This window comes from Balaenoptera musculus, chromosome 9 (assembly GCF_009873245.2).
Source record: "Balaenoptera musculus isolate JJ_BM4_2016_0621 chromosome 9, mBalMus1.pri.v3, whole genome shotgun sequence".
Classification (NCBI taxonomy): Eukaryota; Metazoa; Chordata; class Mammalia; order Artiodactyla; family Balaenopteridae; genus Balaenoptera; species Balaenoptera musculus.
The window spans coordinates 59,528,371-59,553,566 of NC_045793.1; the positions used below are offsets into that span (position 1 = coordinate 59,528,371).

The 25,196-nt window shown below is 36.0% G+C and overlaps 1 protein-coding gene across 10 annotated transcripts in view; it reads left to right on the top strand.

The window, feature by feature from the left end:
• The window catches only part of PPP1R9A (protein phosphatase 1 regulatory subunit 9A), a 288,124-nt gene that overhangs the window by 131,809 nt on the left and 131,119 nt on the right, over positions 1–25,196 (top strand). For all 10 annotated transcript variants that reach the window (XM_036864289.1, XM_036864281.1, XM_036864284.1 and 7 more), the window contains exon 3: positions 18,815–18,947. In XM_036864289.1, the coding sequence (XP_036720184.1) occupies positions 18,815–18,947 (133 nt within the window). The remainder of the gene's footprint in view (positions 1–18,814; positions 18,948–25,196) is intronic.

Sequence of the window (25,196 nt, forward strand, 5' to 3'; positions counted from 1 at the left end):
TATTGAATCCCTAATATGTGCAGTCTCTTTACTAGATCATGGTCTATAATGCTTGAAGGGCTCACAGTTTCATGGGAAAAGTGAAACATGATGAAATATATATAGTAAAGGGGTAGATGATCTAATATATTTGTGTTTCCCGTGCAACACTATTCTTTAGGATGGTTACAAGTGTGCTGCAAAAAAATGATCAAATAAGTTTGGCAAATCCTGGGCTTTGTCGTTTTTTTGTTATCGTCATTGTTGTTTCGTAATCCCAGGTCTTCTCTGTGGCTATAATCTGATAATACTCATCGTGAATGTAGTGTTTGATTTTCTCTCAGGTGTATGTAGCCAGGAAATCCTTTTTAAGGCAACACCTATGAAAATCTCCTGGAACTGAACCAAGGTCACCAGTTTGTAATAGAGGAGAGTATAGAACTTGAGTGGAAGAAGCTCCTAACTCCAGCTTTGTTAGTCAAGAAAGGTAATGAAGTAATGTCTACATAGAATCTTAAAGGTTAAGTTGTTTGTAAGATGGGTAGCAGGACCATGAAAGGGAATTCTGGTTATTTTACGTAGTTTGAGATGTTGAGATTGTTGGAGATACTGATAATAAGAGTGTACTGGGGGAGGATGAGAAGTGAGAATATTTTAAAATCTTGTAAGATCTGTTATATTGTTGGAACTTTGGTAGCTTATAAGAATCCTTTGAAGGTTTTAAATTTGAAACAAAAAAATTTTTTTTTGTCTCTCAAAGCAGAGCAGAGTCCTAATGAAATTCAAGTTTTTAGAAGAGTACTCTAGTGACAATATGCGGTTATTAGAGTGGTACCTGAGTAGTAGCTGAGAATTGATGTATAATAATCAATGTAATTTATCAATGAGAAGAGCTTCTGTCACTGTGGAAGAGAGAAAGAAACTCAGACTATTTAAGGAGGTGGAGTATATTGGACTCATTCCTTTGATTTTTACTTTAAGAGACTTGGATGGTGGTGCCCTTACAAGAGTCTCTTTCTTTCTTTTTTTTCTTTTAAAGAGCATGGCATTCTGTTTTACATGGAAGTTTTACTGAAGTTTGTAAGTACTCAGAAAACACTGTGCAGTTGGAGAACCTTAAAGATTAAAGAGGATGAACTACACCCATAATGGTCTGTGTTCCTGAACAAACTTTCCTTTTTTGAGGTTTAGAGTTTGAGGATCCCAGTGGACAGTATTCCTCTTCTCCAATAAAACTGCACCACATGTGAGATAATTCGGTAAAGTTACAGCTATAGATATCAAAGTTCCCCTGTTAAAGAGTGGGTATGAAGGTGTACCTTAGGTTTGCAGGAACATCAGTCTTCCTAAATTCTGAACTCCAAAATTAGACTTACCACTCAGTTCCTGCTGGCACTGGAAAATAACAGGTCTCTCCAGCCAAGAGAAAGCCTTAAAAATTAAAACATTGAGGAGCAGACCAGAATATGAGTACCTGCTTCCAAAAGAGAAGAGCAGAGTCACACAGGCCTAGTTTCTTATCCCTAAAGGACCAGACAGATAAGTAGATCATTTTTACCTGAGTCTGGAGGCACGCACTAATTGATGTTCCTTCCCATGAAAAATAAAGCCAGAGGAAAAGTGGTTCCATTTCTCCCAATCAGTGGCACTGCTAAGACTGGAAACCATTAATGATAATATTCTACTTTCAAATAGCAGATTATTGTGGGTACAGTTTTGGAATTTCAGAGATGAAAGTGATCTTGGAGACCATTTACTTCACTCCTCTCATTTTTACAGAGGAGGAAAATGTGGACCCAAAAAGGTCAACTTTCTTAAGATAACAGAAGTGGAAGAGCAGATCTTCTGAGTCACCCTGTAGACATCCATTTATAAGCAGGAATGCTAATGTATTGCTTTTTCAACCGAAAATTAAGTGAATTTCTTCATTTCCATTTTTGTGCAGAAAACAAAAAATATGAAAATAACAAAAACAATAAAGCAAATTCATAATTCAGCTACCTTAGAACAACTACTATCCTTTTTTTTACATATTTTCTTTTCAAAAGCTTTTTAATGCTTAAAACTTATGTGGAGTATAACTGCGACATCCAAATTGGAATCGTTTTGTGAGGAGGGCTCATTTTGGTTCATATGAAAGGACTTCTTCTGCTACTTGTCTTTTTATAGAGAACCATTCTGAAGGAATACAAGGTAGTATCAAGAATACTCTATAACATCTTGAAATTACTGTTATAACATCAGGTTTGATTAACTGGGTGATCTTGGATGGCTTCCCCTGAAACTAAAATAAGAGATTAGACCAAATATGGCAAATTGTTTCTTTTGTCCTTCCCCTGACTTGATCAATTAATTAACAGTGACTACATTGAAGATGCTAGGAGATGGCTCAGTTTAGCTAGCATTATTCACCTGGTTAATCCACCACAGAATGAGAGGGAGTATCACGTGTGGTGGTGTTTATTTGTATCCCCATTTGGGCATTGCCAGGATCCCATCTGGTTGTAAAATTCTGTGGCTGTATCCATTAGAAGCTAACTTTTTTTTTTTTTAACTTTGGATTTATTTATTTATTTATTTATTTATTTATGGCTGTGTTGGGTCTTCGTTTCTGTGCGAGGGCTTTCTCTAGTTGCGGCGAGCGGGGGCCACTCTTCATCGCGGTGCACGGGCCTCTCACTATCGCGGCCTCTCTTGTTGCGGAGCACAGGCTCCAGACGCGCAGGCTCAGTAGTTGTGGCTCACGGGCCCAGTCACTCCGCGGCATGTGGGATCTTCCCAGACCAGGGCTCGAACCAGTGTCCCCCGCATTAGCGGGCAGATTCTCAACCACTGTGCCACCAGGGAAGCCCTAGAAGCTAATTTTTTTTCTGAATTAAATCGATTTATAATTTCACTGAGCTTTATTTTATTTTTTTATATTTTATTGGAGTATAGTTGATTTACCTGAGTTTTAAATAAAGTTATGACAGATCAGTTTGCCATACTTATCTATAGATATAACTCAGGGGACCAGTTCTTCTGTTTTCACGTGATGAAAAAAATCATTCCACATAAACACACAAACAGCCCAGAAAACTTCAACCAAAGCATAGTATTAGTTTTTTGCTCAGCATGAGTAGTGATTTTCCACTGAGCAGACCCTCAGCCAGATGTCTGAAAGAAGAAAATGTACAGCTGACTTTCCTATAGCATATGCTCAGAATTAAAACCGGAGTGTTCCAGTAACTAAGCTCTCTTGCATAGGAAGTGGGATCTAGATCTTCTTTGTTATTGAGGATCAAGGCTTTTGTAGTGTCTTAGTATTTAAGGTCAAAACTCTCAGATATTTTTTTATTTTGGTGAATAGTACCTTAACTCTAAAGCATAGTTTCTAACTGCTTGGCACATAAATGCTTATTATATTAAAAAAACCCAAACGTGATTTTATTTTGCATTGAAGATTTTTGTTCCTTAGATTCATCATTGCAAACATCAGTTATCACTATATAAATTAATGCTGGATGTGCTATTAAAATATATTTTAAATTAATATAAAGCCAGATAAACTTGCTTTTATAGTATGTGGAAAGACTTATGCTTGTTGATCATTAAAGATTTGGTAATGAGTATTTTAAAAATAACATTTTTATTTTTCATTTATTTACCAACACTATTTTTTTTTAAAGCCAGAAAAGTATAAAGAAAATAAAGTTATTTATAATTTTAGTACCCCAGATTATCATGTCTATATGTATATGCATAATTGGGATCATTCATATTCTGTGTGTGTACACACACGTGGTTTTATTATCTTTTCACATACCTATATTTTAACATTTTTTGTGTTATTAAATAATCTTACAAAGCATGATGATTATGGTACATCTGTAAGAATCAGTGTGTTCCATCTTATGGATATACCATTATTTATTCATCCTTCCTTTTTTGACATTTAGCTAACTTTGAATTTTTCTCCTTTTGTAAATAATACTGTGGTTAATGTCAGTGTACATATATTTCTGGGTAAATATAATCTATGATTTCACTAGATTAAATCCTTAGAATCTGTTAGGTCAATTGATACTAAAGTTTTCAAGATGTTTAACATATTGCTCTCTAGAAACTTATACCAGTTTACTTTATCTATAGTGTATTAGAGTGATAGTTTGTCCCTTTGCCTGTTTTTAAATCTTTGTAAATAAAAAATGACTTAATGTAATTTGCATTTCTTTAGTTTCTAGTGAGTTGGAATTTTCCCCCCTTATTTATTGGTCCTTTGCAGTTGTAGGGTGAGTGTGTGTGTGTGTGTGTGTTTGTGTGTCTGCGTGCGTGCGTGTGTATATGTGTGTGTTGTTTATTCTACATGGGGTGCTTATTTTAAATTTTGGTGTTTTTAATCATGCTTCCTTTACCAAAGCTGTATGGCATGAGGGAAAGGGCATGAACTTTTAATCCAGCCAGACCTGGGGTTAGATTTCAGTTGTCACATGTATTTTCCATGTGTCTTTGGGGGGCAAACTACCTGTCATCTCTGAGCCTGACGTTCACTGATCTGTGAAATAGGACCATTATGGGACACTTATCTCAGAAGAGTCACTCAATGATAGCCACAATTATCTTCCTCTTCCTCATCTCCTCATCATCACCTACCTGTCATTTCTCTGTTTAGATATTCTTGAACAAAATTGAAGGAAAATTCTATCCAAGTTTACTGTTTGCTTGTAAACAGAGTGGGTGGGTTCTCCTCATCGTCCACCAAATGGTCACTATTGAAGTCATCTTTTCAATTCTTATGATAGGGCTGATTGGCAAATATTTACATTATATATATTGAGGAAAAAGTGGAAAGAGTGGAACAGGCCTAACTACGAGAGGACCAGCTTTTTCTGTCCCGTTTCTGATACTACTTTTTTGTTAAGAGCTGACTCCCTGTGTTGCATTTTTATGCTGCCCTTAGCTGCTGCCAGAATCTCAGTGCCCTAATTGCCGGAGCTTGTAGTGGAAGCTAGCCGGGTAGACCAGACAGGAAGGTTTCCTTTGCTTATGTTGATAACTTATCTGGAAAACTTGAATAACTATTTGAATGAATGGAGAACCTATTCAAGAGAGTTTAGTTACAGAATTTCCAAAAGAAATGAATTTATCCGACAGCCTCCCTTATAAGGCACTTCTGTCAACAGACATCTGTTGAGTAGGCACCTTGTGTCAAGCACGATGCCAAGTGTTGGAGATGCAATGGGGAATAAGACTTTAATCTTGTGTTGAAGATGCCAGATAGCAATAAGATTTAAACACATAAAATATTATTAACAAATAAAAGGCGGGATATAAGCACTAAGTGATTGACAGAGGACTCAAGGAGTTCTGGAAAAGAAGGAAGTGATCGAATGTTGGAGGATATTATCATAATGAGGCTTCAAAATATTTAAGGAATTGAGTCCTATATTTCCAAACAGTGTCTTTTGCTTCTTCCAATGTGAAAGGGTGAGGTACATTCTCGTTTGTATTAAACTTTTCATCTAAACCTTCTATGTCAGGTTGATTAGCAAAAGGCAGATGGGTATTTGAGTACATCAAATTTAGGCACATGACAAACACATTTACCCTCCCGATGTCAGTATGGCAGGTGGAGACGACATGGGAACAGGTTTTGGTAGACTTAGCTCTTACACACTGGATTGTTTGTAATTTTTGGCTTGAGAGAGGATAGGTACCAGCAGATGGAGTTTCTCATGGGTGGACCACCGTGACCAGAACACAAAACTGTAAGAGTGACTGCTGGATTCAATCAGCAAATCTGCCACAGTTGTGAGACATTAGGACCTTAACTGACCCCCTCTCACTTAGGGTGTGATGCTGCACTCAAGGCTACAAAAGGAGCCAACCACTTTTATATATTTATATATTTAAATCCACTGTCTAAACACAAGTGAAATACTTTAAAATTTCTCCTGCCAGTGTCTCATTTCAAGCAGAGAACCCAATATTAGATATTCTTATAGCTCTTCAAATGTCACACTTTCAGAGAGCTAATTACCCTTGACTGCCCTATTCGTACCAATACACTTTTATATTAGCATTTCAAAATACATTTAAAAAACAATCAGTTCTACCAAACTGACTTCCCTTGTCAGTCACACTAATCTGATCAAAAGGGGAACATTATAAAATTTCTTACCAGGAGCTAACTGGCCTTTAAAAAAGGGGGGCAGTGGTCCTTTTTTGGTATTATCTACAATAGGATTTAAAATTAATTTTAATAATTAATATGCATTCTTTGGTAATACTTGATCTCTGACATAAATAATCATTAAGACTAGGTTATTAAGTCATCTCTTCTAGAATACAGCCTTGCAAATGTTTATACTAACTGGGTTTTGTCACAGGTTTATTTGACTAATGGATGACCACTAAAGATCATCCCAAACTGTGCATATGTGAAGACGTCTTTGTTTTGAAGTTGTAAGTTTTATTTTAAAGCATTTTAGGATTGAGGCTCCCTTTTGCCTTGGGAAGGTCACTTTTCATTTGTTCAGAAGCAGTTCTGACTTAAGATACCATCCATATATAGATCACTGACAATGATAAAAGACCCGTTGCTTTTAAGACATTTTACTGTTAACAGTAGGTGATGTTGATTGTGGTAAATATTTCACAAGGTATACTTACATCAAAACATCATGTTGTTAAAAAGATATAATTTCTGTTTGTTAATCATACCTCAATAAAGATGGAAAACAAAAAACAAAAACAAAACCAGCAGGTAGTAGAAAGATGAATAAGACTACTCCAGCCCCAGGGAGCTGACATTTTATTTGAATAGAAAATGTGATCACAGATAAATACAATATATAGTGTGGGGTAAATTCTGTAGGAGAGACCCCAAGAGAGGTGAAAGAAGTTTTGCAGACATATAACAAAGTAGTAACAATTTTTGCACCATAGGGTGAGTGAAAGGAAGTAGTGCTAGGTAAAGGCTGGCAAGGTAGGCTGGAGTCAGATCTTGGAGAATTTTGATGTCCTTCTAAATATGTCAACTTTATTCCTGTGGGAGAGGAGGACCTTAGGAGGCTTTTTAGAATGTCTTTCCCACTCCACCCCCGTAAGAAAGTAATACTTGGTCATTATACAGAATTGGAAAGCACAGAAAAGGTGTGCAGAAGAAATGTAAAATCACTCATAGATCACTCTGTCTCCTTCTGTTCCCCACCCCAATGCCGCCTCCCAAGTTTGTTGTAGAGGATGGGAGACACTACAGTTTTGCCTTGGGCCCCTTTAAGTTTGAGGTGTCATGAAGGCATTGAACTGGCCCAGAAGTGTGTACTATGCATAAATCAGGGACCCAGGTAGCAGTGGTTGTTGCACCCTCTTCTCTGTTTGCAGAGCAGTCACCTATTTTTAACAAATTACCACTTAGCTTTGTCGGCATCTTTTTTTGTATGGACAGTTTCTCAGGTTGTGGAGACAATTGATTTAAGAAGCATAGTGGTTAACACAGTATTTACAAAGTCATCATTTCTATTACAAGATATATGAGGTCAAAGTTACTGTGATTCAAGGGTCAGTGATCCCCAGCTTTGACCATTAATCCTATGGTAATGGAAGTGATGGCAGCTTTCACCTCAAACACACCAAGAATTAATGTGACAGCACTGTCCGCCACATGTTTTGACAAAGACTGCCCATTGTCTTGTTTCCCGTAAAGCATGGCTGCCCTTTAGGTTTTGCCAATAAATAAGGGAAGAAGGAGACAGATACCATTTGTAGATTTAGCGTTATGTTGACATTTTCAACGATGATCCCGAATCAGTCAATTACATTTGACTATAGTTCTTGGAGAAGTCTAAATGGAAGGGACAGTTTGTTTATAAGAAAGCAGTCTTTCCTGCTTTGTAGGGTAACATAACTAGTTTTAACATTGGATCACAGCTGTGCCGAATGTAGTAAAGTTCCTGTTGCATCTAGGCTTAGTTTACAAGTTCAGCCTTCAGTGTCCTCATGTATATATGCATTCCCTAACAATTGGTTATTTGTGCTTCGGTCTTGTTTTTCAGTTTTTTCCACCATGTGATGTCTGGCCTCAGCTTGCAGAATTTAAAAATTAAGCGTATTTTACTCATGACCTTTACAAAAATTAGAATTTTCAGTTTGCTCTGTAGGTCTCAGTTGGTGGTAGAAATGCTTGCTAAAACAGTTTTTTTGGTTTGTTTTTGGTTTTGTTTTTTTAGCTCTATCAACATTTGAACCTGTTGGAGATTTTGGAAAATTGTGCAGCCTTTGCTTTTATTATTTGACCTCTGGTAAAATAATGTGAAACCTCAAGTATAGATTCTGGTAAAAGGTGTTAAACCTCAAGTATAGATGCTCTCTTCTAGAGACCAGCACACTCCTGAAGTGCAGGATTTTAGATAGGCCTTTATCTTGCATGATTTCTACATAATTTCACCCTAACAATTCATCAAAGATAGTCTTCTGTGGCTGTTGTCACTCACATGCCTCTGTTGTTTTAGCTGAGCTTTGGAGAGGAGCTTCAGCTCCCAGTACCTGGGTTTACTCGTGGTCCTTCTGAGACTGGTGATGCCTCTGCTCTTTTTGCTTCCCAGTCCCTGTGCAAGGGCAGCGCGCCCATGTCCCTGACTGCCCCTTGTTGTCATGTGAACGACTGGCCGCGCCACCAGGGGCACTTTGGGGAAAGTCTCTTAGTACCTTGAGGACTTAGGCTCCCACTTAGTCCCCCCAAAGGGGTGAAGATATAGGATTCCTAGAGCTTCTAGCTCATCTCCCCTTCCAATTCTGGTCCCCTCTAACCCTCTTCATAAACTCCTATTATCTTTCGAGGTTAGAGCATATGAATTTTATTCACACAACAAACCATGTGTCACAAAGCTCTCCCTACATACTTTTTCCCATCTCTTACCATTCATTCACCACTCCAGCTTTGGCTAGATCGAATTATTTCTTTGTCCATAATTCTGTTCTTCTCTCTCATTCCTACCTTGCACATATTATTCGTTCTCCCAGAATGCCTTCCACATGCCTTCCCTTCCCCGCTTATTATTTGCTGATGGTAAGCATAGCTGGCTAAAGTCTGTGCTTTTAAGATCTCTCATCCTTTCTTGCTTACGCCTCTCCTCCCCTCTCTCTCAGGTAGGCTTGGATGCCTCCACCGTGTGCTCCCATAGTGCACGTGTCCTCCTCTCTTTTACAGCTCTCATGCTGGTTACAGTCACAGGTCTGAGATGATTAGCTGCTCCCAGTACTGACCACAGCGCCAACCACTGAGCTGGTGCTCAATAAAAAATTGAAGTAAGAATCAGTGGCTCAGGAAGGAGAAGAAGTGTGAAGCGTAATTTTTTCTGCACCTCCTGTCATCATTCATAAGCTCAGTAGTTTGAGAAGCTTGTATTGCCTATTTTGACTTTTAGAATAGAATGTAAATTAAATGGGAATTCTCTGTGGATTAGAGCTTTTAAAAAATTATTGCTTAAGCATACTGTTTTTTTAGCGCCTACATCATAACCATTTTACATCAAGACGTGGTGCATGCATGTGTGTATGTGTGTGTTTAAATCAAACTGAAAGTTTTAAAGTATAATACATACTCTTACTAATTGTAATGAACACTGATGTTTTCTATTCTTCTCTATTTAACTTTTCTCAGTGCTATTCATGACCTGCTAGATTGATTTTACAACCCCTATAGGTCACAGTCAACACCTTGGAAACCACTGCTCCAAATAACTGTACTTTGTCTTATACTTGGAGTGTTGGTGTATCAGTCAGAGTTCAACCAGAGAATATGAACCAGTAGAAGATACATATTAAGAGATTTATTGCAAGCAGTTGGCTTACACAAATGTAGGGGCTGGGTATGTAAGGCTGAAATCTGTAAGGCAGGCCATCAAGATGAGAGGGAGGGTGGAACTCTGCAACAGACTGAAGCTGCTGTCCAAAGGCAGAATTTCTACTTCCTCTGGGAAGCCTCAACTCTGCCCTTAAGGCCCTTCAACTGATTGAATGAGGCTCACCCAGATTTTCTAGGGTAATCTCCCTTACTTAAAGTCAACTGATTTTGGACTTTAATCACATCTACAAAATACCTTACAGTGACACCTAGATTAGTGTTTGATTAAATAACTGGGGGCTGTAGCCTAGTCAAGTTGGCATATCAAAAGACCATCACAGGAGGTGTAAGGAGCCTGGTCTTCAGCCCATTTTATTATCTAAAGATAGGAGTCAATTTTAGTTCACCCACCACTAGGATGCTTTACATCACGTTCCTTTCTTCTGCTGTACTAAAGTTAACCTTCTTGAGATCCTTACCCACTTGTTTGCTGGTATTTAGTCCCATGCATGTTTTCACATTTTCTCCCATTACCCTGGGTAAGTGCACAATTTTTGAGAGTTTTACAGAATTCCTTATGTTAGGAGTCCTTCTGCTTTTAACCTGCACTGTTACTTCTGATGATATTCTTGAACAGATGGTCAAGTTCCCTTCAAGGCTCTTTTACTCTGTTTCCAGGCAAAATTTTGGGCCTGGGGTTCCTGAAACCCAAGGTTCCTAAAACCTCAGAGTTTACTGTTTAGTCCTCATGATACCCCTTAGCCCTCCCATCAGAGGTGCAGTCACCCTTGGGAGCTTTGCATGGGGGGAGTGTAAACTTCTATACCTGAGCAACTTCTATACCCTAGGGAAGTCTTTCTCTTCTCAGCCTCTTTGGTTTGGTCATTGGCCCCCTTTCTCCTCTTTAACCTCACTACCCACACATGCTATAGTACTCCCCCCCATCTGTTTTCCTATTTAGACAATTCAGAATAATCTCCCTCCATGGGCTTTTAGAAACACAGTGCTGGCTCTGGTAGTAAAAGAAGAAGTGAATACCAACTGCTAAAACAAATGCTAGAACAGACCCTGACTTCATAACTCATTCTGTTGTATATGTACAAGAGTATTAACTTCTGTGAATGGGAAGTCAGGTATTCCTCTAAGGAGATTACCCTGTCCCCCCAAAAAAGGTGCCAATTAGTTCATTTTTTCTGTGATGGAGACACCTGTCCAGTGGAAACAAGACCAAGGCCACCAATTTATTTCATGCTGGCTAACAGTTGTCAGTTTTGTAAATCATATGTCTCTGATTTAAACTAAAAGTTTGGCTGAGCTGAAAGAGAACATTGCTAATTTCTCGTGGATATGTTTAATTGTTTATTATAATTTGAAAAATACAGTGAAAAACATGAACATCAGTGGAATTGCCCAGTTTTCTGTTTAACTGTCTACTGGAAAAACTCACTAATTTGGACAATTTGTCCAAGTTTAGAATGAGCTAAGTTTGTATCTATTTATGATGGAATTTCTTCCTGATTACATTAAAGGCATAAGCTGATTTTGTAAGGAGATATTAAACTTAATTTTAAGATTTTTCAAGTACTTAAACTATATATATTTGCAGATAAATGTGCTAATTATAATTGAATTCTATTTTGTCAAAATGAAGAGATATAGGACCTTCTAATCTTTTTATTTCATTGATAATTTCTGTATGTTACCTTGATAAAACTCTACTTATTTTAAAATGTTCTTTCATAAAAAGTTTCCTTGCATTTATCTTTCTACAGAGTCAACCACAGCTATTCCAAATTTGAAGAGTTTACATCCTTCATATTTGGTTGTTGATAATCTACAAGTATGAAGTGATTGGTGCCATTGATAATACAAAAATGTATGTTTGATTTTATCATGGGTTTTGTGTAGATTCTATGAGTATCTGGGGATAAAAAAATTTACAACACTCCAATGATATAAGAGAGACACTATCTAGATATGATTATCTTCATCAAATGTCAAAAGGCTAGTTTTTGGAGCCGGAGAATATTCTATTTTAAGGCCTTTGTGATGGTTAATTTTGTGTGTCAACTTGGCTAGGCCATGGTGGCCAGATATTTGGTCACACAGTATTTTAGATGTTTTTGTGAGGGTGTTTTTGAGTGAGATTAACATTGAAATTGGTAGACTTTGAGTATAAAGCAAATTGCCCTCTGTAATGTGGGTGGGACTCATCCAACCAGTTGAAGACCTTAATAGTAAAAGACTGACCTCTCCTGAGGCAGAGAGAATCCTTTGGACTTGAACTCCAACAGCAACTTTTCCCTGGGTCTCCAGCCTGCTACTCTGCAGATTTTGGACTTGTCAGCCTCTATGATCACGTGAGCCAATTGCTTAAAATAAATCTAGTTTAATATAAATACAAATATAGTATGTATTAAGTATTTTATACACACACATCCTGTTGGTTGTGTTTCTCTGGAGAACACTGACAAATAAAGGCCACTTTGTGTTGCCTTTTGACTAGCCTGCTGTCTACCTCCCATTATGTAGAGTATATTTGTTTTTTCACTTCCTGTTCTTTAGTTATTCATGAAAACACTAGGCTCACAATTAGTAAAATATACCTTTTGTCCTTATAGACTTTGTCTTTATTAGCTATCCTCATATATACCATGTATATTGTTCTCTGAGCTTCAAATCTTTCCTCTTTTCTGCCTTACTTACTGGATCAGTTGGTACAAGAGTTAAAGATTACTTGTGTAATGTTTTATATTGTCTGTAATTTACTTCCAGTTATTTCAGCACACATATCACCATATTTATGGTAATAACTTTGTTTTAGGAGCCTTTATTAGCATTCTAGGTATAACAATCATGAATCTTCACTCTAGGATTAGTATTTGAAAGTCCCTAATTAGAAGTCTACATTCCAGAGATGCATACTTTAAATAGGAAGGTTTATTAATGTTGGGGATGTTACAAATAATTGGTGAAATGCGTAATGTTGAAAATATGTGGATTGGTTTTAGAAATATTTTATGTAAATGGACTTTGAGTCAAGCAAGCTAAGCTTTTAGAGTAGCACCTAACTCTAGTTCTCATTTGGTCCTGTTTTCTGAAATGTAGGATTCCGTTGAGGGATCCAGTTAGAAAATTAGACACATCCTACTGTAGAATATTGTCACAGTTGCTTTAAGTATACCTCCATGCAGGTTACTTGTCAGAGTAACTAAAGGACAGAAATCTGAGACTTTATTGAGCTTGCAAGATAGAGCTGTGGGTCTTCTTTTTCCATCCTCCTGCTCATCAATGTGTTTATATGCAGCAGAAAGCTCTCACTTATTTAGAATCGTTGGAGACTGCCAACGTTTACCCCCAAATGCCTGATAATTGTGAACTTCAGTTTGGCTTATGTCAATTTGCAACAAGAACCTAACATACTCCCTGGCACACAGTAGGCAATCAAGAAACTGTAATTCTTATATCATAAATCAGTGAGGGAAGAAAAGAAAACTGAAGTTTTATACATTGTTCTAAGGCTGTCAGGATCCTCCTTTCTGAGGATGGTTTATCGCCAGATTTGTTTTTAAAACTTTAAGATATGGACTGTCTTCTCCATGTTTTCTCTTAGTTTCAGTTGAGAGTCTCATGTGAAGGTGAGTTAGAGTTCTGCCAAGGAGGCTTGTGATAAGTGCGGCCTGTTCGTGGAAGCATGTGAACACGTGGCTAATCTCCAGGAGCATGCTGTGCTAAGCCATCATCTGAAACACAGCAACCTGCAGCATTTTCTATCTTTGACGCGTCAGGAGGTGCAGCAGAACCCAGACAACAGGCGGAACTGAGACCTTGTGGAAGCTTGTGGGAGATTCCTTCCAGTCAATATTTACAGAAAATCCTGAATTCATTTTGACCTGCATTGATTAAAGAAAATGCGTCATAAGGAAGTAAAGGAAATAAGGGTTTTTCTTCCTTATTGTTGAAAAAAATGTTGCTGTTGTTTTGAAAAAGTGTTGGAGCTCAAAACTACCAGAAATGTGAAAAAGAATGATTCTAGTTGAAATCTTATAAGCTAATTTTAACTTTATTCGTTTTTCATAGCCTTGGGTTGCTGGGTCAGAAATGTCATTGCTAACTGTATTTGTAAACTTGTTATCCCTAAAAGCCTGCCTCTGCTGCAAAGCAAGGGATATGGTCTTGTTTTGGTTCCTTTGATCAAGGAATAGACTATCACTCGTTGGCTCTGAAACAAGAAGTCTTAAACTTAAACATCCTTTTGCTTGCTTTTCTCAGTGAAATAAAGCAGGAACAATGTGAAGGTGACTGAACTAAATATATATGTTTATATCTTGAATGGTGTTGAATATTAGGACCCAGGATGCTGTTGGCCTTTAATTTTTGTGTTTTTGCATTGCAGTGATATCATGATGGAGCTCTGATGATTATTTGTGTAATTAGCTATTCATATATATTTGTAGAGCAGTTACGGTAATATAAATAAAAATGATAGAACTATTATAAGAATACTGAAAGAGTCATGACCATATTGATGAAAGGGGGAGTCTTTACCTAGGTCAATTTTCCTTTCATCTCTGAGGTTCTACCTGGTCAAGGCAAAACAAAGCCTGGCAGATGATGAGCCATTGTGTAATGATAGTGTATTGCTCTGGACACAGGTAGGGATTTTGGCAGGCCAGTCTACATTATATTACCAAATTAGTCTTGCAGATTTTTGTTCCAAGGGCATTAAGCATCATAGTGGATGAAATATTCAAAACTTATTTATAAATGAGAGTATGAGGTGAGTTTAGGTATCTGGGGCAATATTGTTATCTCTCATATTACCCTGGGAAAGCTTTCCCTCCCCTGACATTGAACCCAGCATGATTATTTGGACTATCTCATTTCATTCTTACAGCAACTTTATGTGGTAGGTATTATTATTATAATAGCCATTTTGTGAATAATGAAACTGAGGCTTAGAGTGGTTTTACAATTTGGCAAGAGCTACATAGCTAGAGAATCTAGGAGGTCTTTAATTTAAAGTTAGGATCATACCAATTGAGAACATATTTATACCTATATATGTATATATAGAAATAGATAAATAGATACAAAAGGATATATCAGTAGATGTATCTGCCATGTGCTTTTTTGGTTAAATAATATATGTATTTCAGAGCCTTTCATGTCAGCAGAGATAGATCTTTTAAATCATTGCATGAAATTACATATTTGTATATATTATAATTTAGTAAGACATTTTCTCTATCATTGAACATTTAGGTAATTTTCCATCTTAGGCTATTACAAATAGTTCTGTAATGAACTTCCTTGCACAGGTATCTGTGCACACTTACAAGTATCTCTATAAATACTTAGGCATAGCGTTATTGGATCAAAGGCATTTACATTTAAAATCTTGATAGCTATTCTCAAATTGCGACCTTTTCCCTGCTTTTCCAAGTGTATTCTTTTTCCTATATCCTCATAAACACTGGATGTTGCAGTCATTTTTTAAAAAAATCGTACTATGGGTGAATATATAGTATTTCCTTCTTAAATTTGCTTAATTTTTAATGAAGTTGAGCATCTTTACATCATTTATTAAACATTAATATGTCTTTGTTGAATTCTCAGTTTCCTTTCCCCTACTTACAGATGTAGTTAAGTTGATAAAACCCTTTTTATATTATGAATATTCATATTTCATTTTGATATTTGGCAATATATTCTTCTAATATTTGACTTGTTTTGTAATTTTATTATGGTATATTTTGTTACCTAGAAGTTTTTAGCATTAATTTTTAATCAAATAGTTTATTCATTTTCTTTAGGATTTCTAGGATCTACGGCTTTTTGGGAATGTCCTCTCTAGCCTGTTAAACATTGTCCCATATTTTCTTTTAGCAGTTTAATAGTTTATAATTTTTGTTCTTAACCAATGTAAGTTTTACTTTTTGTTAATCATATGAAATAGGAATCTTTTTTCAGATGGATATCTCATTCTTTCCCTACTATTTATTGAATAGACCACCCAAACTAATTTGAATAGAAAAGTAGAGGAGTGAAACAGAATAGAGTACAAAAATAGATCTATCTTGGGGCAAACTGCACTGCCTTAATAAACGAAGTTTTATTGTATATTTTGGTATCTGATAGAGTCTATTTCCATCTTTATTCCTTGTTTGCAAGCAGCTTGTTAGTTTCCATGAAACATGTTAGTGGGATTTTAATTTTGATTGCCCTGAATTCATAAATTAAATTGGGGCAAAGAGACATTTACAGTAATTTAGGATCATAGAGGTTTTTACAATATTAAGGATTTTAATCCAATAACATAGTATGGCATTACACTTATTCAAGGCTTTTTGAATTTTTCGGTTAAGTTTTATAGATAAAGGATATCCTTGCACATTTATAATCAGCAATTCTTGAGTATTTTATAATTTCTGATCTTTTCTGTTATATTTTCTAAAGCTATTATGGGCTTTTTTGGTAGTTTTGAAATTCTGTTTTCACTGAACTCTTGTTCGTTCTAACAGTTTTTCTGTTTAACCTCTTGGATTCTCCAGGTAAACAAAAGCTTAACTTGCAAATAATGAATTCTGGCTTTTCTGTTTCATGTATTTATAGGTTTTACCTATGTGCCCACATAATTTACCAGACTATGAACAAGCTGAAGATGAAAAGTATATTACATTATTTCTTCTCTACAGAATTAAATGGTGATATGGTCATCTGATTGCTACATGCCTCAAACATTATTTAAAGTACTGTTTTCCAATATGTAGTCATACAGTTAGTTTTCTGTTTGTTTTATTTAATTTCTGGATATCCCCAAATGGACTTTATAAACCAGACTGATTGGGGAAGGACATTTGATAGCAGATGTGTGTGTATACACACAAACACACATATACACGTATATACATGTGTATGTATACACACATTTTTTTATTCACACATTAAGTTGGTAGCAAAATTGAGTTATGTTCCAGTATGAATATCCTTTGAATCCTTGTTTAGCAATCATATACTTGAACCTATTAGAAGAAGTAGACAAGTGGCAAACATCAATGGAATAATTTCCAGTCATCTCTGCCAATAGTTTCCAGGACATGTACGTTCCAGATCCAACTAACTTTTTTTGTGTGTTGTTAAAGTTTGTTCCCCTAGGCATGCTGCACTGTGGTCTACTCAACTGTCGATGTTTTCCAAAAGATACAGATATAGATTTTTTTCTAGTGTCTTATATTTGAAATATACATTCCACCTCTTCTACATTTGAATATGTGAATCCTTGTTTATTCTTTAGGATTCAACTCAAATGTTTTCCCCTCCATGAAATTCATGACAATAAAAAAATTACTTGGTATATTCCTTTGTTACCTCAGTTATCACATATATTTTAGTTGTTTATTTTGATTTCTGTGTCCCTACTGAGCTGTGAGCTACTTGAAACTGTGCCTTCTTCAGTGTCTAGCACAATGTCTGGCATAGAGTTGATTCTTTGTAAATTTTTGATGAATGAATAAATAAGTGATTACCAAAACATATAAGGGAAGTGAAAGATCAAAAAGGCTGTCTAAGAGAAAGTCATAAACCTGACAATTTAAGAAAAATATTGGAAGGTTCTATGGAAGGGGCATAGGAAGCATATTTTATGAAAAGATTAATTTAAAAGGTACAAACCCCATAGTTTAGAAGTGTTCATTTTGATGCAGAAATGTTTATTATGGTGGAGAAATGTGGTAGAGACCAAGTGAATGGTACAAGGCTATGAAAACATGTTGAAAGTCAGGAAGAAAAACAGTTATGCATTCTGGTACAAAACCTGTAAATGACACGATTTTGAGAAGTATGTAGAATTAGGAACCACACTACATCTGTTTCTTTGTACGCAGTATGTATTTCTGGTTTATAGGTTACCATATACAGCATGTAAGAGTTGCCAGTTTTCCAATAATATGAATGTAAAGCACATCTGGACTAGCAGGGCCAGCTTTATAGGCAATAGACTTAATTTCTTTCATCTCTGACCTTCTGTCCTGCTTTCTATTGATGTTTTTATTTTCACTTTTTAATGTATATTTTTTAAAAAACTACTCACTCCTAGATTTTAAGATTTTGGAGGACATGACAAAGTTTTGTCAGGCACAGTCTAGATACTTCATAATTGTTGAATTTAATTGAAAATGTCAGTTTTTATCATGCAAATTAATTAGGCTTGATGAATTATACATTTCTTTTTTAAAAATATTCTTCAGTGTATTAAGTGAGGGATTGTATACCGAATTCCAGTTACTTTTCAAATAAAACATATTTCAGCAGAAAGAAGGACAATAATTTTCTTACAGCTACATCTGAAGACCACATTTAGTAGTCTTTTGAATGATTTAGGTCAGAAAGAAAGAGCTACCAATATCCTGTTTGTTCTGCAGCTCTTGAGCAATATTTTGATAGTCATTTCATTAAAAGGTTCAATGAAGATTTAATTTATATCTACATGGAAGTAAAATGAGAGATGACAAATGAGAGCTTAACACAGCCCAGTACAGAATAGAATAGAAGTCAGTTTCAATGATTCTGTGTTTGAAATATAATTCTAGTACCAGCACACTGCAACATCAGGGCTTGTATAGGTCATAGCATGAAATGGGTTCAGTGTGGGTATTTGCTTTGGTAGCCTCAAGATGCTTTACCTTAATTTTATTGCAGCTAATATGGTATACTCTGATTCTATAAAAAGTGATAAATGTTGCTAACTATATAATGTATTCTGTGGCTAATGTTGTCTCTCAAATTATTAAAGGTGGTACATTTTTTAAATTAGTAAGTTATTTTTATTCTGATTCAGTTTTCCTTTTCTTAACATCTCAGTTGATTTTATGACAAAACAGTTGTTTAGAAGAAATTCTTCGTACAAAATTTTTAACTTACGTAGTTTTGGATATGTAGCAGATTTTTTTTAAATCAAGAAAACTGTCTTTTCTGGATTTTCATCTTTTTGTTGATATCTTACTACAGGTCTTCAGCACATACTCCAATGAAGACTATGACAGGAGAAATGATGAAGTTGACCCTGTGGCTGCTTCAGCCGAGTATGAACTTGAAAAGCGTGTAGAAAAGCTGGAACTTTTCCCAGTGGAACTAGAGAAAGGTATATGAGCTCTACAGTGTTAATAACATTATATTGCTATGTTAATAATGTAGAAATGACTTTATTTTTCCTAAGTATAGCCTTTTTCCCCCCTAAGGATTGGATAAAGCTTTATTTCTCATGGAGGGTTTTATTTATTAAATTTCAAAAATAGTTTATATGAATTCTGTATAGATGGTGGATTGAAAGACTCCTCCCTTACCCACCCCACTGAAACCCATCTACTTTAGTTGGCTGGGTTGGCGACTAGGAGTAGGGAGGTGTGAGTGAGGTCTGATGTTTTCTTGGTACTCTTGCAAAGCACTGGTGCAGGTGAGGAGTCCAGAGAGAGCTGCCATAAGTGAGAGTTTGGGGCAGGTGGTTGTTTTGGGGTTTTTTGGTGGAGGGAGAGTGGTCATGGTTAGATTCTGAATGTAGTAGATAGGGGGAGTGCTGGGCCTTTAGAAAATGGTGGATTTTTGGAATGAAGGCAGTGGAATCCTCTTCATCTCTGAGGGGAGAAAGCTAAAGGAAAGCAGGGAGGACAGGAGCAGAGGGGCTTGCTCCTGATTTCTCCCTGGAATCACAGACTGCCTGCTACAGTAACTGGGGACCTACGGGACCAGAGCCTGCTGTGTTTACCATCATAAATCATCACCTGGGAACTGAACTAGGACCTAATGAACAGAAAAATAGTACATCTCAGAGAGCTTTGGAAAAAAGCAGAACAAACAGATGACAACTTGAATAACAAAAAAACCCCAAAGAAACCAAATAAAGATGTTCAAGTGTGGCTTTAAAAAGACATTCTTAGGGCTTTCCTGGTGGTGCAGTGGTTGCAAATCCGCCTGCCAACGCAGGGGATACGGGTTCGAGCCCTGGTCCGGGAAGATCCCACATGCCGCGGAGCAACTAAGCCCGTGCGCCACGACTACTGAGCCTGCGCTCTAGAGCCGGCGAGCCACAACTACTGAGCCTGCTTGCCACAACTACTTAAGCCCACGCGCCTAGAGCCCATGCTCCGCAACAAGAGAAGCCACCGCAATGAGAAGCCCGCGCACCGCAACAAAGAGTGGCCCCCACTCGCCGCAACTAGAGAAAAGCCCGCACGCAGCAGCGAAGACCCAAACAGCCAAAAAATAAATAAATTTATATATTAACAAAAAGACATTCTTAAGCAAATTAACAACAACAAAAATATTTATTTTAAGATTAAAAATTTCAGTAGAGGAATTGAAGAGAAAAGGATAGTTATTGTTGAGACTCACATTGGTGATCTAGAAGGTCAAGCATAAGAAATGTTCCAAAGTAATTTTCAAATTTTCAAACAGAGCAAAAAATCCAAGAAAAATCATGAAGGAGACCCAACATATAAGTTGTAACAGAAGGGGAAAAGACAGTACAGGACAAGAGACATATTAGACAAAATAGAAGAAATTTTCCTGAGCTCAAAAAATACCTGAACCTCATAATTTAAAGGTCCTAGCCAATTTGTTGCAAGTGAGAGGACTTTAAAAAAAATTCTCATACTCAGGCATAGCCTGAGAAAATCCTAATCTTCAAACATAAAGTGAAAATCTTATAAAATACCAGGCCAAAATCAAAGCAAACAAAGAAGCAAAGGTACTTAAGTTATTAGACTAGCATCAGACTTCTTATTTGTAACACTGGGAGTGGGGAGGCATATGTATGATTTCACACACCACTGAGAAGAAAAAGGATAATGATCCAAGAACCCTATATCCATCCCAGAATATTTACCTATCCTGATGAAAGAAAGAAATTTGCTTATATGTAAGGACTTAAAGAACACATCTCCTTCATACTTCTCAGTTAGCAAGGAGGAAAAGAAACAAAGAACAGCTTGTTCGAAACAGCAAATGTTAGGGAAAGAGAGTTGAAAACTATGTAAGTATTAAGCATAAAATTGCTTGGATGAAAAATATATGAAGAATACCAATTATTACACTAAACATCATTGGCCAATAATTGTTCCTATAAAAGACACTTTCATTTGAGGTTAAAGAGAATGTAAGAGTGAAGCTTACACTTTTCATCCATTTAAAAATGTAAAAAACATTCTTAGCTTATGGCCCATACAAAGACAGCTGGATTTGGCTGTGGGCCATTGTATTGCTTACAATAGCAAAAATGAGAGCAATCTGAGTAATCATCAATGATAGGAAAAGGTATATAAATTGTAGCATATCTATTCCATAAAATATTACTCAGCAGTAAAAATGAAGGAGCCACAGTTCCATGTAGCAGTGTGTTATGATTCTTACAAACATGAAGTTGAGGCGGGGTGGGAAGCAAATCACAGAAGAAGCCATTCAGTACAATTCCATTTATTTAAATTTAAAAGCCAGGAAAAATTAAACAGCATATTGCTTAGAAATATACAAATAAGTAGCTTTAAAAAGTAGTATTAAGAAAAGGAAGGAATGGTTAGCACCATGTTTAGGATAATGGTTACCAAAGGAAGAGTTATGATTTCAGGGAGGCTTACATAGTGGGTTTTTGGGGTATTTGTAATGTTTTCTGTCTTTGTTGGTACATGAATGTTTGCTTTATTTTTGTTTTACACAATGTTTTGTAGGTAAATGTTTTTATAAACTCTTTTGTTTGTATGCTACATTTCATAGTAAAAGTTAAACTAGAAAAATTAAACTAGAAGAGAACTAAATGAAGTAGCTATTTTTAATTTTTTGAGGAATCTCCATCCTGTTTTACATAGTGTCTCCAGCAATTTACATTCCCACCAAGAGTGCACAAGAGTTCTCTTTCCTCCCCATCCTTCCCAACACTTGTTATCTCTTATCTTTTTGATGATAGTCATTGTAACAGGTGTGAGGTGATATATCATTGTCGTTTTGTAGCTATTAAAGCTGTAAAAGTTGTATTATAGCTATTAAAGATACAAGATCTGAGCAAATAGATATTCTGTATTCTTGGATGAGAAGACTCAGTATAGGAAAGTCTCTCCTATTCTGTCTTCTATACCTATAAATTTATAAATAAATTTAATGCGGTTCAAGTAGAACTGCCATCAGAGTTTCATTGTTAGAGGGGATTGCATAATACGATACTAAATTTTATATGGAAAAATACAGACCTAAGGGAAGTATGGAAAAGAATGTGAACGGATTTAACTTCCCAAATATCTGAATGTAATGTAAAGCCTCTGTAATCAGAACAAATTGTATACATATAGCAGTTGATCAGTGGAACAAAATACAAGGTCCAGGGAAAGATGTTAGCGTACATGAGAATTTAATAACATGACACATAAGATACTCTAATTTAGAAGTAACAGGGTGCTTTACAAATTGTTCTGGCTTAAAGCATCTATCTGAAAGAGTATTAAGTTGGAAAACTTCATTTTCATTATATCATATATAAAAACTCTACATGAATTAAATAATAAAATATTAAAAATGACAAAGATATTTGATGAAAATTTATGTCTACATTTATCATCTGGGCTTGTGGGAGGAGGGGCTTAACCAAAATGGAAAATCAGAAATTATAAAAGAAAAGATGGACCAATTCACTCATCCAAAATTTTAAACTCTTAAAGGCAATATTGTCAAACAAAGCCAAGAGATAAGTGATACATTTGAAGGGGGAAATATTCATTATAGATGACATGGAGTTAATAGCTATAATATTCTAAGAGTCTTCGGAAATGATGAGAAAAAAAGAGTCAGGCAAAACTCATTAGAAAAATTGGCACTTTACTTCAGAGGAAATCTAATGGCCCAAGTTCATATGAATACAAGCTCAAATCTCACTAGCATTGAGGGGAATGCTGAACTTAACATGAGATTTTTTTTTTCCTGGTAGAGAAAATAAGCTCTGAGCTCCAGAGGGTGGTGATAACATCTTCCTAACACAGCCTTATAGTCTTTTCCATCTTGTCCTGGCTGCTTTGCATACTTAGTGCTCTGCCTGTTCCTAGGAGAGTATATACAGAGGAAGACAGGATGGCTATTGGGTTCTTGATGGTGCAACCACAAGAATCAGGGCCTTGAAGTTGTGGCTTGGACTTCACCCATGCTTGACATCTCAGAGAAGCTGTACAGAGATGAGATTAGTCACCTGGTCTCTGTGGGTTGATCATACTCTTTCTTTAATTTTCCTTCGGTTATCACCATGTCTTTCACATGGTCTGCAATGGAATTGAGGATGGCTCAAGCTAATATAATAGTTTTGCCCACAGTTGGGTTTTCAGCTTTGCAAATCTGAGTAATTTTCCAGTTAGAGCATCAAGAGGAGCTATGGAAGGAAGGAAGATAATTTTACTAAAGCCTGAGTCCAGGCAGGGAAAATGGATTTAAAAACTCAGATATAATTTTCATGCAGGTTATTTGCAGGAAGTAACTATTATATTTAATGGCATGATAGTACAGAAAATCAACATTTGAGGGGAGCCCTTTCAATATACTGAGTATGGGAACTCAATATTGGCTTGACACGTGATAATTCATAATGAAGAAAAAGTCCTATAAATACAAAGAATATGAATAAGAATTCAGCTAATACTTAATATACATCAGAGATTTCATACAGGAGAGAAACCCTATGACATTTTTCAATGTGGAAAAGTCTACAGAGATCATCTCTTAAACTACACAAGAGCAAACACACGGGAGGAAGAAAAATAAACTTCTTTGAATGTAAACACTGGGAAGGCTTTTGGTCATCATTCATCCCTTTATCAACATGAACAAATTCACACTCTAGAGAAACCCTATGAATATGATGAATATGTGCAATAATTCAGCAATACAGCTAACCTTTATAAACATAAGAGAATTCATGTGGGAGAGAAGAAACTTTATACATGTAACCAATGAGGAAGAGCCTTCGCACAGATCTAACCTTCATGTGCATAAGAAAACTCATTCTGGGGAGAAACTCTAAAACTGTAATGAATGTAGAAAAGTTTTTAGCAGGAGAATGCCTCTTGATGAACATGAATATCTATACTGGAGAAACGATTAGAATGTAATAAATATGGGAAATGACGTGTGCAAATATTCTAAATGTAAGGAAGGAAGGAAAGTCTCCAGTGATCACTCATTTAGTCAGCAGTTCTCATAGTAGATACCTGTGCCTAGAATCAATGAGGACGTGCCTTCAGCTGGGGATCACATCAAACGTTTCCTCCAGGGAGAGCACTCTACATAGCTTTCTTTAGCACACAGCTGAGCAAACACATCACTTTTGCCAAATGACATATTTTTAAACATATGTAGAATAAAGATGTAGGATTATGAGTTGTACTTAGAAATACTTAAAGCAGAAGCTGTCAGTAACTAATAATCAATGAGATGAACCTTACTCAAAAAATTACTAGTTGAGAATACTTAGCAAATTAAAGGTTATTGCTAAAAAGGCTTTTAAAAGCATCAAGTATTCTATTGAGCACATGAGCCCGTTTTCCTTTAACAATCCACCACTGCTGACTAGCTAATACCATCTATTTTTTTATGCAGCTAATACACCATTATTATAAAGACTTTGAGGCTATCAGAAAATAACTTTGAATGTTAACCAAAAAATGTGGAATGCAAATAGTGTATCTTTTATTTCATTAATGTTAAAATATATGCGTTCACAGAGAGGAGAATTGGAAGTATGGATTTGTAAGTGAATTAAAAAACGTGTTTGTCAGTATTGTTCAAAGGTCCAATAAAATGGAAACGAAAGTGAATGCCTGTTAGTAGAGAAATGGTTGGATAAGTTACGACAGCTTCTCACCATGAAATATTATGCATTATAAGTGATTTAAGGCTATGTAAGTTGATATCCATGAGGTATCATTGGATTAGAAAAGTAAGCTACAGAGAGAAGTAGGTATAATATGATCTTGTTTGTGTAAAGAAAATAAGATGGAAAATTAAGCCATATATAATATGTATATTTAATTATATGCATATAATGTATATATCGTATCTGATGATACGTTTATATGCTTGTATAGTAGGACAGAGGAAAGTACTGAGAGACACATACCATCTTATTAACATGAATGGGAATATGGACCAAGTAAAAAAGAAAAGAAGACTGCATAAATAAAGGGGAAATTCCAGATATATTATGATCACATTTATTTAAATAATATATATATATGTTTGAGTATGTATGGTCTGTGCTTAAAAATATTATATTATTTAGTCAGGCAGATTGATATTGCTCAATAACCAAATTATTACCTTTTTGAGGGATCACAATGGAAGAGCCACCGGCAGTAGTAAAATGAGA